General features: G+C 40.2%; 1 protein-coding gene across 3 annotated transcripts in view; it reads right to left on the bottom strand.

Moving 5' to 3' along the window:
- Rock1 (Rho associated coiled-coil containing protein kinase 1) overlaps window positions 1-18,424 on the bottom strand; it is a 118,048-nt gene extending 99,624 nt beyond the window's left edge. For 2 of the 3 annotated variants that reach the window (XM_032885865.1, XM_032885866.1), the window contains exon 1: window positions 17,454-18,424. In XM_032885865.1, coding sequence (XP_032741756.1) covers window positions 17,454-17,546 — 93 coding nt within the window. In that variant the 5' untranslated portion in view covers window positions 17,547-18,424. The remainder of the gene's footprint in view (window positions 1-17,453) is intronic. The other variant, XM_032885867.1, reaches the window with a different exon arrangement.
- Between the last annotated feature and the right edge of the window lie 523 nt (window positions 18,425-18,947).

Genomic DNA, 18,947 nt, shown 5'->3' with positions numbered 1-18,947 from the left:
TATTTCCAATTAAAGGGGGGGGGGTGATCCAAGACTTTTTCTATTAGTTCCTACTTTGTTTTGCTTTGATTTCTTACCAGCAGTTTCCCAAAACAGATGCAGGAGAGGAGGCATAATTTCTAGCAATTCATACATACATTTACCTAAGCCCTACTAAGAATACAAATTCCACTACTATGAATGCTTGTTCTTACATGGTAAATGTATTTGGTTCTGAGGTAGTTGACCAATGAACAAGCATTTGAAAATCCTTCAACATGTCATCCAAAAACAGTGTTCACAGCAAAGCAGCATTAAAGATCCCAGATGGTGGTTTTCAATTCAGTCCTTGGAACTAATTAGAATACTCTGTCAGAAGAGAGAGGAAGTAACAAGCCTGTTGTTTAAGAGATACATGAGGTTACTAACTTCGACTTAGTAAAACTGTTGGTATACTGGAGATGTGTCTGAATAAGGTACCACTAGAAGGCCAGTGAGCAACCTGCAACAGCAAGATAAACACCCACAGGTAAAAACCTTTGCAGCCAGACCAGGTGAATATGTGACACATTGGTAAGAGGACCAAAAGCCAACTAATTATCAGGTTATACCACTGTTTTTATGAGGTTTCAAACACTGCTATGGAAAATGTCCAAAGCTTATCTTATATCATTCTCATCACAACCTATTAAGTAATTTCTTCTTAATTCCATTTTATACACTGAGAAAACTGCAGTTTAGGAGAGTTTAAGTTACTCAGCCAACATCTAAGAATAAATGATGAACATCAACGATACCATCTACCTTCTCCCACTGTTGTCATTTTCCTAGAAACTGTTTGGCCATTCCCATAGTTCTTGTGTGATCCTCATCATAACTGACTGGTTATACTTAAGTTGGTTGTCCACTTAACTAATCAATTTAAAAAAAAAAAAAAAAGATTTATGTATACAGTGTTCTGACTGCAAGCCAGAAGAGGGCACTAGATCTCATCACGGATGGTTATGAGCCATGGTTACAATAACATGATTGCTGGGAATTGAACTGAGGACTTCTGGAAGAGCAGCTAGTGCTCTTAACCACTGAGCCATCTCTCCAACTCTAACCAATTTTTCTTTCTAAGATCTAGACTTGACAGTCAATTGTTGTGGCTTGCCCTGAAGTTATCTGTATTTTGATACTAATTCCACTGCCCCAAGTATAGCTGCCTAGTCATGTACTCAGGAATCAGGTGACTTCACCAGAACCTTCTCCCCACTGAATTTGTAAAGTACAGGTGAGGGGCAGGTACAGGAAAGAAGGAGGCCTGTCACTGGAGAAGAAGGAAGGATGGGCAGGAGAGAAGTTTGAAGGAAGAGGAGGAGACTAGAAGAGAAGAAGAGACAGGAGGGACAGGAGAGAAGCCGTGGCAGGAACGATGGAGGCTGACGTTAAGATTCCGCACTGTGTATTTACAGGTTGTTATTAAGGTTCCTAAGGGATGGATGGTACTGGGCTCTGTATGTTTAGGTGCGCAATTATATCTTACCAGTTGGGTCAAAGATTATTGTGTTGTGTGTTCTTTTACGTGAAGGTTTGAGTGTAGCAAAGTGTGCAGCAGCAGGAGACACTGGGCCACCGAGGAGTTGGGATGTGTTTCCATCAAGATATCAAGCAGATACCTTGGGGAACCACGGTGTTGGACCAAGCGAGGTAAAAGACCACTATACTTTTTTTATTTTTTATATTATTACATTGACTTGAAGTTAGTGGTCAAAGACACTCTGGTGTTCTGGGCAGTAGTGTTTTCATGTGTGACTAAAACCAGTCTGATGAGAAAGAAATGATGCCAATATTAAGAGAGTGAGAGAAGAGAAAGAGCTACTGAATCTTCACATTTCATCACATCAGTTTTCTCCATATCTATAAATTCATTTTGCATGCAAAAATTTAAGCTGGGTTGTATCACTCACAAACTATTTCAGAGGAAGAAAAAAAAGAAAAGAGTGTGTGCAAGATAATTTTTTTTTTTTTCAGAGCTGGGGACCAAACCCAGGGCCTTGCACTTGCTAGGCAAGAGCTCTACCACTGAGTTAAATCCCCAACCCCAAGATAATTATTTATAATGCATAGAATTAATACTCAAAATTCAGTTGAGATCTTAGGAAATTCTCATTAAAGGTAAAGCTAGCACACAAACAGATACAAGACAACTATATAGAGGAATTCTAAACCATAGAAGAGGTATGATAAATACGGAAAGAGCTCAAAACATGAAAATCCAACAGTTACAATGAATGTTAAGACTAAAAGATGAAAAAAGTGGTAAAAGAAGTCAAGGCAAGAAAAAGGCCTTGGAACTATGTGAGCAGAATGGTAAAAACAAGATGAAATACTATAGAAAAGTCTAGATCTGTTCTGGGGAATGGTGTAAATGAAGACAAAACAAACATGTAGGGCTGAGATTAAGAAAGAAGTACTGAGGGGGTGGGGATTTAGCTCAGTAGTAGGGCGCTTGCCTAGGAAGCGCAAGGCCCTGGGTTCGGTCCCCAGCTCAAAAAAAAGAACCAAAAAAAAAAAAAAAAGAAAGAAAGAAAGAAGTACTGATCACAACTAGAAAACTGCTAGACTAGCCCATTAGTCTAAAACGGTTGAGCTAATATTTGGACTTGGGATGGAGGAAACAGTAACAGAAAACAAAGATCACAGTCAAGGACCATTTAAGATTAAGTACCTAGTCAGTGTGGCATCATAACTCCTTAATCCCACTACTTGGGAGGCAGAGGTGGGCAGCTAGGGCTCTGTAACCCCTGAGCTAGCCTGGTCTCTATAGACCTCAGAAAAGTAAATATTGACACCAGTTCATTTCATCTGCATAATTAAAACCTAGGAGGTATTATGATCCTCACGTTTATAAACTATGTACCTTCAGGCTCAAATAAGTTAGATAATATGTTCAATATCATAACTAAATAAAAAGCTGAACTGTTGAATGAGGGGTAGTTAATAATTCACTTGATCAACCAAAAATTTTTTTACACAAGGACAAAAAAATAAAGATATATAACAACATGGATTATGACAATGATAGCTAATACTGACTCAGTATCAGGAACTACATAAGCACTGTCTAGGCATTACTCTTTCTAACACTCCTAGGAATTCTAAGAAAAAACTATGCTTACTCTTACTTGAAGATGATGTGCTTGAATCTTAAAACTCATAAGAGATTTGCCCAAATTACCAGGCTAATAAGTAGCTGACTTTGTTGGTTTCAGAACCAATCCTACCCAACTCATGCTCTTACCCTCTGTACCACTATGAGTTTATTACAAGCAAGTAATGGAAACAGAAGTTGGATGAGATGAGTAATTCCTTTTACTCTTTTTACTATGTCTTTTATTATAGAAAGGGGACTAAGACTATTAATATATAAAGAATCCTTGAAATGTAGGGGGGGAGTTGTAAAGCTAGACAAAAATAAGTAGAAATTTCAAAGTTCATAGCAATATGAAAAGATGGGCTCAGCAGATAAGAGCACTTGCTGAGGACTCTGGTTCAGTTCCCAGCACCCACATGGTCACTCACAACCATGTCTAACTCCAGTTTCAAAAAACCAACCTTTATCCTCGGAAGACACCAGACATGCCAAGTGGTATACATATGTATACATGTAGGCAAAACACATACATAAAATAAGTAAATTAAATATATACATATATATTTAACTTTATTTGTAAAAGAAAAGGAAATTAAAATTACACTAAGATACTAATTCTCAACCTACTAAAGTTGGAAAGCATTACTATTGGTAAGAACAATAGATAATCTCATTTATTACTATGGGAATAGTATCATTCCTAGAAGACACTCATAAAATAATGAGCAAAATTATGTATGTATATACCTTCGATGGTGCAATCTCACTTTTAGAAATCAACTTAAATAAAGACACTCTGGATTGAGACTAAACCATTCTTCACATAACACGCAGAACAAATCTTCTGAGGGAGAAGAAGATAGATGTTCATCCATCACACAAAGGAAAGAGCATTATTCCAGCAGCATTCATTCTTCTTTAAGCCTTCCATTGTTAATAGCTTTGAGGTAAATTTATAGATACCAATACTGAATTCATAGCACAAACAGGACAAAACATGTTAATATGTTTTATGAATATAAATAAAAGAATGGTCTGTTCTTGTCCACAGAGAATTTGAAGTTGGAAGTCAAACACTCCGCATTCTAAATAAAGGTTTCTAATATTCTCTAACTCTCACTTAAACTTTTGGGCAACTTGGAACTATTAGTCTATCCTGACTATTTAATATAGCATTGAATAAAAGATCCAAATTGTCAATGGATAAGTGATCAAGTAATACTTCTGTCAGTAATGGATTTTAGTTGAGTAAAGATGCACAAACCTCTGTGTGTGTGTGTGTGTGTGTGTGTGTGTGTGTGTGTGTGTGTGTGTGTGTGTGAATAAACATGGTAAAATATGAACTCATATACAATATTACTAACAGCAAATATTTAACATAGTAATCATGGATATGAGACTGAAAAAAATAATATTAATAGCCACAAAGTAGGGCACTATTCGATTACAAAATGAATGAAGATTTCCATTCCACAGTTCAATATTTTTAAGTCAGAAAAGGGTAGAAAAATGAATATATTCCTTATACATACATGAAGTCCATGTGTATTTGTATTTATAAGAGATGCTAGGATGAATTTTTTAAAGCACAAAAATAGAAGGCTAAGGAGATGGTCGGGCAGTTAAGAGTACTGGTTGCTCTTCCAGGAGATCCATGCTAAGATTCCTAGCACTTACATGGTGGCTCACAACTATGTATAACTCTACTTCCAGAGAATCCAATACCCTCTGGTCTCCATGAACACCATGCATGCATATGGTGCACAGATATGCATGCAAGCAAAACACACATATAAAATAAAAATAAATCTAAAAATATTTTCATATAAAACTAAAACATAAAAATAAGGAAAAAACAGGATAGAGATAACATATACAAATGAGAATTTATCAACTATATCTTGAAGTGAAGGGGGGGGAGAAAATAAATTCCTAAATGCCAAAAACAATTTGCATTGAAATAACCTAAATAACAGTAAGCTATTTAAAATTCAAAAATAAAATATTACAAAGTTCTATTGACCAAACTAGGACAAGAAACAACTTAGGCTAGGCCAGTAGCAATGACAATTCAAAACATCATCAAAAAGAAATTTTCTTGGAATAATAGCTAATTTTCAAGTCCATGACAAGAAACCTGCAAGATGAGCCTAATCATTTTATGGCAAAATCAAGGGCTCTGCCAAAAATTATTAGGATCATACAAATATGAGAACTAATATCAGGCTGGAGAGATGGCAGAGGTTCTGAGTTCAATTCCTAGCAACCACATGGTGGCTCACAACCATCTGTAATGAGACCTGACGCCCTCTTCTTGTGTGTCTGAAAACAGTTGTAGTATACTCATATACATAAAATAAGTGAATTAATAAAGAAGAGAGAAAGAGAACTAACATCAAGAGACTACTATTAGTCAAAAATACGTCAAACAGTCCAGTCAGCTGGATTGCTCATCAGGGAAAGACACTCATAACTAAGCCTGGCAACCTGTGTTTCATCCATGCAACCCAGATGATAGAAGGAAAAAGCTACTCCCAGCAGATTTTCCGGTAATGAAAGACCACAGGAAACTTTAGGCCTGAGAAGAAGGCCAGGAGACATGCCCTGGGCTCCTTTTATTGCCAACTGCTGTATCAAAATGCTTGTTTCAACTTAGAACCTGTGAGCCCTTTCCAAAAAGTTTCCTTCCCCAGTCTCTCTCTTCTCTCATTCCTTCAGACCCTATGACAGTGGCAGGTAGTCCCAAGGGCACTGCATCATCACCTCACTGAAAGGTTTCCTTGAGTTCTACCTTACCTTTATAACAGTTTGTCTAAGCCAAGCCTCTCACAGCAAGGCACAAAAAATGCCTTCCCTCTGCAAAGTAGCAATTAAAAGTTGAAGCATTCATCCTTTGTATCATGAACTGTATTAAAGGTAAATAGCCACAGGTAATGACAAGTTCTTCTCTTAACAGAATTAGTTAATAAATGTGGAAGGAATACTAAAATTATACATGCTTTTTGCTGTGCTACAAAAGAAAACAGACACATGTATGAAAATATTTACTAAAAAGTCCAACAAAGTTAAATCAAGGTTTTAGATTTATCAATTTATCCAAGAAATATGGTATGTATAGGAATAGGAAAATCTAGCTAGTAAGACAGTTATATAGTATCACTGCCCTGGTCTCTTCAAAAAGGTATCAGTTGACAGAGGAGAAATTGAAATAGGGAGATTCTACATTTAAAGACTTTTAAAAGACCAAAAAAAGCAAAACCAGGAACATCCTCAGGGGACAAAGGGAAAAAAGACACCTTGGTGGTGGTGGTCTTCTATCAGTTTGGGCAGAGAGCAGTCCTTTGTTCATCCTAGTTTGATGCCTGGCTTGGTGGCCAAAGCTGTCTCATGCCTACAACTCATAAAAATCAAATCAAATCCAGATACTGCAGCACCAGAAGAGGAAGACAGAGACCTGCAGACTAGCATGGCACCCACAGACCTGCCCTCCAGCACATAGCGCACACAGCAAGTGGTGAATGGAGTAGAGAATGTCACCCAGAGGCCCACCAGCTGTGTGGCCAGCCTGTGCTAAGCAGGAGCCACCACAATGTGAATATGTGGTGGTCAGATGGGAAAGAGCAGCTTAAGTATTAAGGAAGAGAGATGGAACTAGAGACTCAAAGGTAGAGAGGAATAGCCTCTTGTGAGTGGCCAGTCCCACCATATGGGGCCATGATGGGATCCCTGCCTGAGCTGCCACTGGGGGCCATGTCTGAGTCCATGGGTATGCAGCAGCAGGGGTCAGTGTCAATGTTCATGGCTCATGTTACCACGAGGGAACATGGGCTGTCTCTGGTCAGGACATCCACCGGGGACCGTGTGGATATCCAGGGGATATGACGCTTGGGAGAGTTGGCCCCATCTCTCACTCGAGACCAGCACCTCACCCAGGCAGCACAGTGGAGCTGCCCTTGATGGTGGGGGTGAGCCAGGGGTGAGCCAGCCCCAAGGACTTGAGTCTGGGAGAGTTGGCCCCACTGCTTGTCTGCTGCAGAGAGGCACAGGTGCAGAGGTACAGAAGTGATGCCCTTTCTTACTGTCATCCCTTGACAGATCTGGCGGTCAGTAAAGCTACCCACAGGGTCATGACCTGGGGAGAGCTAGTCCTACCCATCGCTAGCTGTAGCACTTGGTAAAGTGGACCCTGCACCTGTCTTAGTAGCACAATAGAGCCAGTCCTGGTGGCAGGGTGCAAATGAGCAGACCCTGGGTATAAGGGAAGGAGAACGGACTCTGCCAATCTCTGCTGTGAGGTAGCCCTGGGAGGATGCCCTCAACCCTCACCCTTTGCTACCTGAGGCAGGGGGGTAAGGTGGCCCTGCCCCTCGCTGCCTGTAGCGCTTGAGAGAGTGGGCCCTGCACCTTTCCTGGGCAGCATAGTAGTGAGGGCTCTTGTTGAAGAGAACAGGGAACCAGGCCTGAGGACAAAGTGAGGGAGAGTTGGCCCTGCCACCTCTCTGCTGTGAAGTAACCTGGGTCAGGGGGAGATGCCCTCTGCCCCTTTGCCCCTTGCAACCTGAGGTAGTCAGGAGAACAAGCCCTGTTCCTTGTTGGCTGCAGCACTTAGAAGAGCAAACCTGCATTTTGCCTGGGCAGCACATTAGGGCTAGCCCTGTTAGAGAGGGCACAGGTGAGCCATCCCTGACAGAAAGAGGACAAGGGAGCTTGCTCCATCACTTGTCTACTGTGAGGTAATGCCCTCCTCCTAACCCCTCATCACCTGCAGTAACTGGAAGAGCTGGCCCTGGAGTCATGAAAGTAAGAGAACTAGTCTGGTTCCTTGCCTGGGCAACACAGTGGAGCTGGCCCTGAAGAAAGCATGGGTGAGTGATCCTAGAAGGTGTGAAAAGCTGGCCCAGCCCCTCACAGGTTGCAGAATTTGGGAGAGTGGGTCTTTCACCATAACTGGGCAGCACAGTGAACTGGTTCTAGAGGCATGGGAGTAAGAGCCAGCCCAAGAGCGTGAGAGCAGGAGAGCTGTGCTACAGAGTCTGCCCTGGTAGTACAGATAAGAGGGAACTGGTGGACTAACCAGTTAGTTCAGCTACCACTCAGGCCCAGATCCAGAGCTCTGACTTGGCCTACTCCCAAATCTCCATCATCTACAAATGGTTGGGATGTGTGAAAGGGTTAGTCCTGCTGTTCCAAAGATGCAAGATGTCCATGACAAAGGGCAACAACAGAATAACCAGGAGGAGTTCCAATAAGTATCCAATATTGATGGTGTCACAAAAGCTAAAGATCTCAAACCAGACCACTGATTCACAGCAAGGAACATCTGCAAATGAAGATGTGTGGACAGAGGGATATATGTGGGATACATACTACAGTTTCTATGATGAGATGTTTTCTATGCTTTGTTTGTTGTTGTTCTTATTGTTGTGTGTGTGTGTGTGTGTGTGTGTGTGTGTGTGTGTGTGTGTGTGTGTGTGAGAGAGAGAGAGAGAGAGAGAGAGAGAGAGAGAGAGAGAGAGAGAGATTGGGCAGGTGGTTGCAAGGGCAAAGGGTGATTTATGAGGGAATGGGGAGATGATCAGGGCTGTAGTGCATGATATGAAACTCACAAATAATCAATAAAAAGTTAAAAAAATCTATTTTAGATATTCAGAAATGTAAACATAAATTGAAATTAATAATAACATGGAATGTTTGTGTTAGATATGATAATTCACTGTGGTTATAAAAATGTGTCCTTTTGTTTTTTACAAGATACTATAGCATCTCAAGGATGAAATAATAAAACAAAATTTAGCATCTCACCCAGTAAGAAAAGGTTGAATGATAGATAAGTGAAGCATCACAAAAGTCTAAGAAATACAAACTCTGGCCAATAGGGGCACATTATCTTACTTCTGTATGTTTGAAACCAGTATAAATTACCAAAGTTCCTCAAATGAATCTAATTCAGAAAATCCAGACTCATATATAAAACTCATATACTCAGACAGCTTTACCACAAGTCTTTTTAATATATCCCAAACCTTGAAATAAAAGCATGGGTCACATATATCCTACCTCCCCTTCAAGCCTTACCAACACTATCTTAGTGTGATAGATGTTAGTTAATCCTTTCCCTACAATTATGAATTCCATGAAAGCTGGATCTACTTTTTTAAACTCACCACGGTGCCCCCAATGCCTTTTAGAGTTCCAAGCAGAGTTTATATCAAGCAAATATTATTGAGTGAATGAATGATAGGGGGAAAAAAGTTAATATGATCCACTGTTTCTAAGTTAGTATAAGACAACAATCTGAGAAAAGATTTCAGTCTCGTGCCAAAAGTTAGTACAGGAAGTATCGCTGCAGGTTAGCCAACCTTTTAAATAATGATAAGAATAAAGACAACCTCTTGCCTCTCTACAATATCAGATTTTGAGAACCTAGCCTCCTACTAATAATCATTTAGCAATTATAAGAAAATACGCTTTGTATTTTATAATTCCAAACAGAAAAGGGCCACGTATTAGAAAAATAAAATACATATACATATTTTATTCATCTGCTCAGTGGGTGGTTGTATTCTGTTTTGTTTTTTAGATAGGATCTCTTGCAGCCTAGGCTAACTCACAATGTAGCTGAGGATGACTTTGAACTCCTGATCCTCCAGCTTGTACCTAAGTGTTGAGATTACAAATTTGTACCACCACTCTGTGCTCACACATATATTATAGTAGATATAAAAGCAAGTATCTTGATTATCAATTTTGTTCAAAATGCATAAGCTACTAGAGCAGTGGTTCTCAACTTGTCGATCACAACCCCTTTGGGGAAAGTCAAACAACCCTTTCCAGGGGTCTCCAAGGATCACTGGAAAATATAGATATTTACATTATGATTTATAACAGTAGCAAAATTAGTTATGAGGTAGCAATGAAATTAATTTTATGACTGGGGAGGAGCACTACAACATGAAGAACTATATAAAACAGTCACAGCATTAGAAAGGTTGAGAACCACTGCCCTAGAGTTATAAAAAGAAGTTAGAAAATACAAAACCAAGTGCCAAATAGAACAATTAAAATCAGTTTAGAAAACTTCCAAAAACAGAAAGACCCAAAGATAGTTCCTATACTTGTATTCCTAACCCAACATCATTTAAATCTGTAAATTTTATTTCTTAAATAATAAACCAATGATAAATTTTCAACTTTTTTTTTTAGATTTACTTGATGTGCATGACTGTTTTGCCTACATGCATGTATATGCGTCACATGCATGCCTAGTGATCTTGGAGGTCAGAAGAGGGTATAAGAGCTCTTTGGAACTGGAGTTACATATTGTTATGAACCACAATTTGAATGCCAGGAACTCAAACTGGGTCCTCTGCAAGAGCAACAGGTGCTCTTGAAACTGTTAAGACATCTCTCCATCCACAAAGATAATTTAAAAATTATAATGACTTATAGACCGCACAAATACAAAAGACATCATTAACTTATTTGATACAACTCTTTGTTATTCTACAAAAAGAAACTGACAAGAAATGGGTTACAAACAGTTAATAATGACAAGACTATGAGAATGCCTTGAACTTTCAATCCAATATTCTTTTCATTATATCCTCCCAACAACATGTTTTTTAAAAAAATTTCCTATTATAAATTACAATATTACCTAGATGTCCTTTTTTTTTTAAAATGTAGACTTATTTTGTATGTGTATATGTGGTCATTTGAATAAGAATGGTCCCACAGAGTAATGTATTTAAATGCTTAGTGTTCAGGGAGTGGCACTAAAGGATTAAGAGGCATGACTTAGCTGGAAGAACAGTCACTTGGGGCAGGTTCTGAGGTCTCAAAAGCCCACGCTAGACCCAGCCTCACTCTCTCTACCTTCAGATCAGAAGGTGTCTCTCAAACCACATTTCCAGTACCATGCCTGCTATGCCTGCCACCATGCTCCCTGCTATGATTGTATTAAACCTCTGAAACTGTAAGCAAGTCCCCAATTAAATGCTTTCCCTTATTAAAGTTGCTACAGTCATGGCGTCTCTTCACTGCATTACAATAGTGACTAAGAAAGTATGTGTGGGCAGGCATACATATCACAAGTGGAGGTCAGAAACAACTAGCAGAAGTCAGTTTTCTCCTTCTACCATGTGGGTTTTGAGGTCATCGGGCTAAGTATATCACTTAAATGCCTGTAAGTGATGAGCTAATAATTCACCGATATCTATCCTCTTATACATGAACATACATACTATAAACAGCTTTACTATTAGCTATACTAATTGGATGGTTTTTTTTTTGTTCAGTACCAGAATAGGAAAGTGATGTTAATGGCTCTTCAGTAAAGCCCTATTTGACTACTTTCTGACATGTAAGCTTTTCTGTAATTTCTACTATAGAATTTGTTGTTTTCACTGAATATATACCAAGATTTATAACGATGATATAAAACTAAACTGTAAGAGTATAAAGTCTGGGCTGAAGAGATGGCTCAGCAGGTTAGGAGCACTGACTGCTCTTCCAGAGGTCCTGACTTCAAATCCCAGCAACCACATGGTGGCTCACAACCATCTGTAATGAGATCTGATGCCCTCTTCTGGTGTGTCTGAGGACAGCTACAGTGTACTCATATACAATAAATACATCTTTTTTAAAAAAATTTAATGATACGAATCATGTCTTGACTCTCACTATGAGCTCTATATACCCAGTTTTCTTGTAGTGCAAAAAGGCCCCTCCTTTATTGAAGACCTACTGAAAGTACAGAAGACACAAATAAAAAGAAAACGAGAAAACTAAATCTTAACTAATTAGCTCCCAACTGCCTTTCATACTAATCTAAAACTTTAGTAAAATTAGGTACTATCTTAGTCAGTATTCCATGGCTGTGAAGAGACACCATGACCACAGCAACTCTGATAAAAGAAAGCATTTAATTGGGGACTCCCTTACAGTTTCAGAGGTTTTAGTCCATTATTCTCAAGGCAGGGAACATGGTAGCAGGCAGGTAGAAATGGTAGCTGAGAGCTCTGCAGGAAGAAAGTCTCTGGGTTTAGAGTGGGCTTTTCGAATCCTCAAAACCCACTGCCAGTGACAAATTTCTCCAACAAAGCTACACCTATGCCAATAAGGCCATACCTCCTAATTCTTGTCAGGTAGCACCACTCCCTAATGACCAAGCATTCAAACAGATGAGGCTATGGGGGCCATTCCTATTCAAACCACCACTCAATCAGCCATATCCTGACAAAGGGGCTGGAGATGTAACTCAAAGGTAAACATCTGTCATGAAAGCACAAGGTCCTAGGCTTAATGCCCATAACTACAAAATAAAACACGACTAAGGGAACAGTCTCCAAAAACTTCTCCCCTAATCAAATCTATCTACTGTCTACATTTTCACTTATATTTGGTTTGGATGTTTCAACAATACATAACAGGATTACTTAATTTGCATAACAAATTATATGATAATCTCTCTCTCATTTTCTTGAAGCTAAAATGAACTTTCAGGGGATAAAATAACTCACCTAAAATCCTCCAGTTCACAAATGACAAGGCCTAGATTTAACTTCACATTCAGATCTACAGATTTACTAAATGTAAATATAAAAGGATTGCTTTTTAAATGTCCTAGCAATAAACTAACAATCAGAACATCAGAACAGTCTAGTCTAAAGTATCCATGTTTGCAAGAATGAAACAAGAATTTCATTGCTTGCCCAAGGAGTTCTTGGGGCTACCTTGAGCATCACAGTGAAAACCTGTGGCTAGAGTTAAGAATGTTCTCCACAGGTTCATAGAAGGGTTAGGAAGTGTGGCCTTAGTTGAGGTGTGTCACTGGGAGTGGACCTTGAGTTTTCAAAGCCCAAAGCAGGCCCAGTATCTGTGTGTTTGTGTGTCTCTGACTGTCTCTGTCTGTCTTTTTCTGACACCCCTGCCGCCTGCCCCCCCCACCCCCGTCTGTCTGTGTCTCTGTCTGTCTCTATCTCTGTCTCTCTGTCTCTCTCTCTCTCTGCTTGCAGATCAGGATGTATCTCTTAGCTACATCTTGAATACTATGTCTGCTAGCCTCCATGCTCCCTGCCAAGTTCCTGCAAGTTCCCAATTGAATGCTTTCTTTTATAAAAATTGCCTTGGCCATAGTATCTCTTCACAATAATAGAACAGTGACTAAGACAAAATCCCATCTCTTTAAAACAAAACAAATAAAACGAATGTTCAAACAAAAAAGGTTTGGTCCTACTAACACTAGTAAAACCCATAGCCTTGAAATTATGAGCACTAATGGGCACACAGCTATGGACAACAGTAGGTATGTAACTTTGAACATCAGTAGGCAGACAACTATAAACCATAGGCACTGAGGTCCAAAGACTTAATTATTTAAGTGCTTTCCTTCTACTAACAGAAGCATTGCTCTCAAATGTAATTAATCCAACTGGTAAGGAAATTATGCAGCAATCTACTCAGTCTTTTTTAATAACTCAAAAGCTAGACTACTACTGCCAAAAACTTCACAACAAAATGCCCAATTTAGTGATAGTAGTGATACTAACAAATAATTTATTTTAGAATATAAGAAATATGGGTTATAATATAATGTTCAAGTGGAGATACCTAAAAGACAGTTGAATGTTTATGATTTAGAATAAATAAAAGAATAAAGGGCAAATGAGATGGCTCGGTCAATAAAGATGCTTGCAGCACATGTCTGGCAAGCTGAGTTACTTCTCCAGCAACCACATAAAGGTAGAAAAAAGAACTCCACAAAATTTGTCTTCTGACATCCAAATGGCAACCACAGATACACAGGCGCACACACAGAGACACACAGACACACAGACACACACACACAAAATAAATATGTAAATAAAATGATTTATAGATAATGGAAAAAGTGATAAGAAACTGATGTTTCAAGTTTGGAATGAATTATCCATTACATTCAAGGCAAAGAGAAAAAAACAAATCTGCAATGAAACTATGGGGAAGGTACTAGTTAAAAATACAGAAAAAAAGAATTTCATGGGGAAAAAAATGAAAATCAGCATCCAAACCTTCACTTTACATTTGCCTTTCATATTCTGTTTAAGTAATACGGTTTCCTTCCCCATCATCAACCTACATATCTTACACTTCCCCAGATAGAAGAAAACTGAAAGAAAAAAGAAGAGAAAAAAAAAAAAAGTCATGCTCTTGAAGAAATGGTTGGACATCCACTTATTAGTGTTTCTTCCAAGTAAAACTGATAGCATTATTATTGCCCCAGACCCCAAAAAAAAAAAAAAAAGTGTTTTCTGAGTAAAATTAGATTTAAATACATTTGCCAGCAAAAAGTTTGAAACCTTTCATTACTGAAGAATGGATCTAGAAGCAAACAATCTCACAACATATCAATAATGAGATTTAAAAAGACTAGAATGGCAAGTACTCAATGTGGCAAATATTATGAACATTAAGTATCAGCTAAATCAGAAATCAGTCAACAAGGGTAAAAAAAAATCTAGATAGAGGCTGGAGGGCTGCTAAGAGCTCTTTCAGCTCTTACAGAGGACATGAGTTCAGTTCTCAGTACTCAAATGGGTGACTCACAGGAACCAAGGGATCTGACATCCTTCTTCTGGCCTCTAATTGCACCTATATGCACATGGTACACATAAATACAAAGCTAGAGAGGCAATGGAGGTGAAAGGAGTATTAACCTCCAATCTAAAACAGGTCCAACTCTACACAAACACAAAAGGAAAGTGTAGGGATCTGATAAGTCACTATGGATAGTAGAATAAGGGAATGAGTGAGTGAATAAATGAATGAATGCTCAATGATAAACATAAAATATTGTACAAAGAAAATTCATGCTAGACATTATAAAACTGGAAAGCAGATTTGTTTCCAAAGAAAATTCCAATCTTTCAAGTTCACTGTGACCTGATAGTAAAATTTCAATGGTCACTTTCGATAATGGAATTTTCAAACAATCAAGATTATAAGATGAAAACAGAGAAAGTAATCAAATTCATTCTCTGAATGTTCCTTTAAAGTCTTGTGCTCCTAGTACTTGGCTACCTTAACACTGAAGACCTTGAGTAAGTTGCTTCTTTGACTCTTTATTCAACCTTCATCTACCACCCTTATCATCTCATCTCTCTCTAGGTTATCCCTTATCATTATATCAGTTACAATTTGTACTCTATAGACATGATTTCCAAGTCATTACTTGCTATTTTAAGTCTAATTCCACATCTACAATAGTCTACAGGCAATTTCTCCACACTTATCCCACTATCTTGTCAAATATAGCAAATTTAAAATATATCAGTAGGTCTATTCTCAAGCAATTCCCAAACTTGATTATTTTCACCATTTTTAATATATAGAACTCAGGCTCAATATTTTTGGAGTCATTGGACTAGTGCCCCTGGGTTCTTTCAACTCAATCATGTTCCATCAATTCTTCCTTCTTCATTTTCATGTCCTAGCTCAGGGCTCCAATTGAGTGAGGACTGTTATGTTAATCTGAAAATTCTCCAATCTCACTTATTCCCAGTCTTTTTCCATACAAACCTATCTTACATAGAACTACTGGATTAATCTTCATTCACTCTGTGATAGCCTAATTACACTTAATTAATTCTCCAAATCTAACCCTATCCTCCCAACTTTATCTTGTTTTTCTAAATATGTCACGGTCATTCATGGATGCCCATCCACCCTCTATCTGTTATCCTCAATTCAGTAGCCAATTCATCATAAAGCACACTCTGGCACTCTCAACTCACAGCAATTTTTTCCCCTTCAGTTTCCATTATATAGACAGATGATTGATTGAAAAAATACTGAATAATCATTTAGAATTAACCAGTTGTTTTCTCAATCTGTAAACTGCTTACTTTGTTTCTGCACATGTATATAAAAATGTTTTCCTATGCAGATTCAACTCTTTCTAAAGAGCCCATGTACTGTGCATTTATTTCCTTTGTACTCTCCTCGGGTTCCTACTGATGATACTGTAACGAGAGAAAACTAGCAATAAAAAAGAAAGTTCGGAAGCCCTTCTTATAATCTCCTTCCTAACAGGAGGAGCAGAAAAGTAAAATAGGATGAGCAGATCGATGGTGGAGTGCATGCCTCGCATGTGCTGGGTTCAACTGTCAGGACCACTAATAACAATAATAAACCTAAGAACAACTTATAGAATTACATCAGACATGGACATTAGCAATGTATAGTTAAGTATGTTTAGAGGAATTCTGAAAGCTTTAATGAGAAACCTTACACATTAAAAGTATAGAATAATTGAATATACTTTAGAATAACTGAAATACACACTAATTTTAATCTACAAAATTTCCTGATTCAGTATAAAATTTTACAATGTTCTCTCTCTGAATGGCATTATTCTTAAATCTCCAAACTATTGAGTATACAACGTTAATTCTCTAAAATCTCCATGTCCAGATAGACACTGAAACATTTGAGATCTTGTGATTGTTTAAAAACTAAAAATATTCGTATACAATTTTCAGTTAGTAGTAAACAGAGAAATTACGTTGATAACTGTATTGGCAGTACTCAAATGCCTATTGTTTACAAATAATTCTTTTTGCTATCAACAACTGGGTAATTTTTATGGTAGGATTTTGGCTTTTTGTGACCTAAAAACTTTAAAATGTTTTTAAAGTGGCAATAATTAGTTTACTACCATACACACACACACACACCCCACCACCAGCACCACCACCACCAACAAAAAACGATTCTTAATATATGTGAAATATATTTACTAACAGTGTTTTAAAAGCCACCAAACTTGTGTTGGCCTAAGATTAGTTGTCGTAGGTGTTGGCATTTAACGTTCAACAGTTTCTTTAGCCTCAAGACACCTAAAATTTTTATCTTAAAAATCACTTCCTCAATATCAATTTTCCATTATCATGTCCAAGTATAAATTCCCTAATTCTATAAATAGAAAGTACATTTTTCAATAATACTGTCAAACTAATCGGCGAGGTTAATGCTAAGACTGTCTTTTAACAAACTACACAATATAAACTTTGACGTGTTAACCTTCTGATACAAAGGCTGCGATCTTACTTTCTAGGTATGCTCGGTGGACTGACGAGCTGAATCAAAACCAGAATTTCAGAGTAGGTAGCATAGAACCAATGAAATTGCTAAAAAAGGGGAGGGGGTGAACAACAGATTTACTGGCGCTCTAAAATTCTTGCAAAAGAGAAATCTGGCATCTTCCCAAGATGACTATGCACACCTGAGACTCGTTGCAGTTAACTAGACTGCAAACAGCAACCCAAGGCAACCCAGAGAAAACAGCAGCACTCACCAGCAAACAATCTGAATTCACTTCCGATTTGGGATCCCGCAGCAGGTTGTCGATTTTTTCAAACCGAGTCTCAAAACTGTCCCCAGTCGACATGATGCTGCTACTTGTGACGATACCTTCGTACCCGCAGCGGAAAGCAAGTTCAACCAACTTCCTCCGCGGTGGGTTTGTAGCCGCGGGGCAGAGGAGCCGGAACCTCGGGGTCACCAGGTGCGCCCGGTTCCCCCTCCTTCCCCTCACTGAGGGGACCTCTGCTCTCTAGACCCCAGGCTGGGGGTGACAGCGACCCGCAGCCGCTCGGACACCCAAAGTCGCATCCCACCCGGCAGCCCCTCGCGACAGCCGACAGCGCCGTCGCCAGCAGCCCGGTCGCTCCGGCGAGGCACCTCAGCCTAGCGGGCCCCGGCTGCCTTCGCCATGGCGGGGCCCAGTCCAGAGAAGGGCAACGGCGGGAAGAGGGAGCGCAGCAGGGTGGAGACTCCCTCGGGGCAGCCAGGGAGGGCGAAGAGGAAAGGCGAAAGCGAAGGGCGGGTGAGGAGCTGCGCCAGCTGCCGCCTGGGCCCCAGGCCGGCCCCACTCCGCTCTGAGGCGCTAGCGGCTGTCTAGCCCTGCATCCCGGGTTCCACTCGGCCCGGTAAGACGCACTGATTTATCCTCGGCCAAGAGCTGGTCTCCACAGAACAGGCTCACTCTCCCATTTTATCCGGTCGCTGCTGGGGTTACGGTGTCCGGCGGGGCAGGGTGAGGTCGGTGGCCCGAGGGAGTCTCAGAGGAAGACTAGCTGGAGCGGGCCGATGAGGAAGGCGACCAGAGGGTCCGTGCGGCTGCTGATGCGGGAGCTTCTGGGAGGGGCCGCGGTCCGAGCTGGGAAAAGGGCGAGTCGCGGAGGCGAATGCCTGGGGGGGTGGGGCGAGGAGGGCTCAGAGGGACTAATATGTCCGCCTTCCTGTTCAAACAAACGGAGACCGCCGGCGCGCAGTGCGCATGCGCGGCGCGGGCGTTCGGAAGGGGAGCGAGCGGGCCTCGCGCTCGCGCACGCGCACGCAGACGCCCGCCAGGGCGGGGCTGGCCGGGTCGCGACAGGAAGGAGGGGAGAGAGGCGGAGCCGGACGCGGGCGGGGCCTGGCAGGCGGACGGCGAAGAGGAGTCGGAAACCCAGTGGAGGACAGGGAGGAGGGAACTTTTCCCAGCTTCTGGTGGCTGAGCTGGCAGGCGCCCCAGATTTGCTTCCACTGGGCCTCTGGTCGGGAGACTTCTGACAGGAAAAGAAGGCGCTTGTTATCACTGATAGATACTTTTTGCGGGCTAGGAGGGTGCTTTGCTTCTGACGGTACCTGAAAGTTATTCGGCACCAGTGGAGTTTGGATTTTTCCGGAGCATTCTGGTGGGCTCTCCTTGATGCCCACCACGCAGATTCAGTAGGAAAATCACCACGCATTCAGCGTTCCCAAACCCTGTGTGTCAGGGGAGCCTTAAAATGTTGATTCTGGAAGA

The sequence above is a fragment of the Rattus rattus genome, chromosome 15, assembly GCF_011064425.1.
Source record: "Rattus rattus isolate New Zealand chromosome 15, Rrattus_CSIRO_v1, whole genome shotgun sequence".
In the NCBI taxonomy this organism is placed as follows: Eukaryota; Metazoa; Chordata; class Mammalia; order Rodentia; family Muridae; genus Rattus; species Rattus rattus.
Note: the sequence above shows the minus strand (reverse complement) of the source record. Positions and strands in the feature narration are given on the sequence as shown.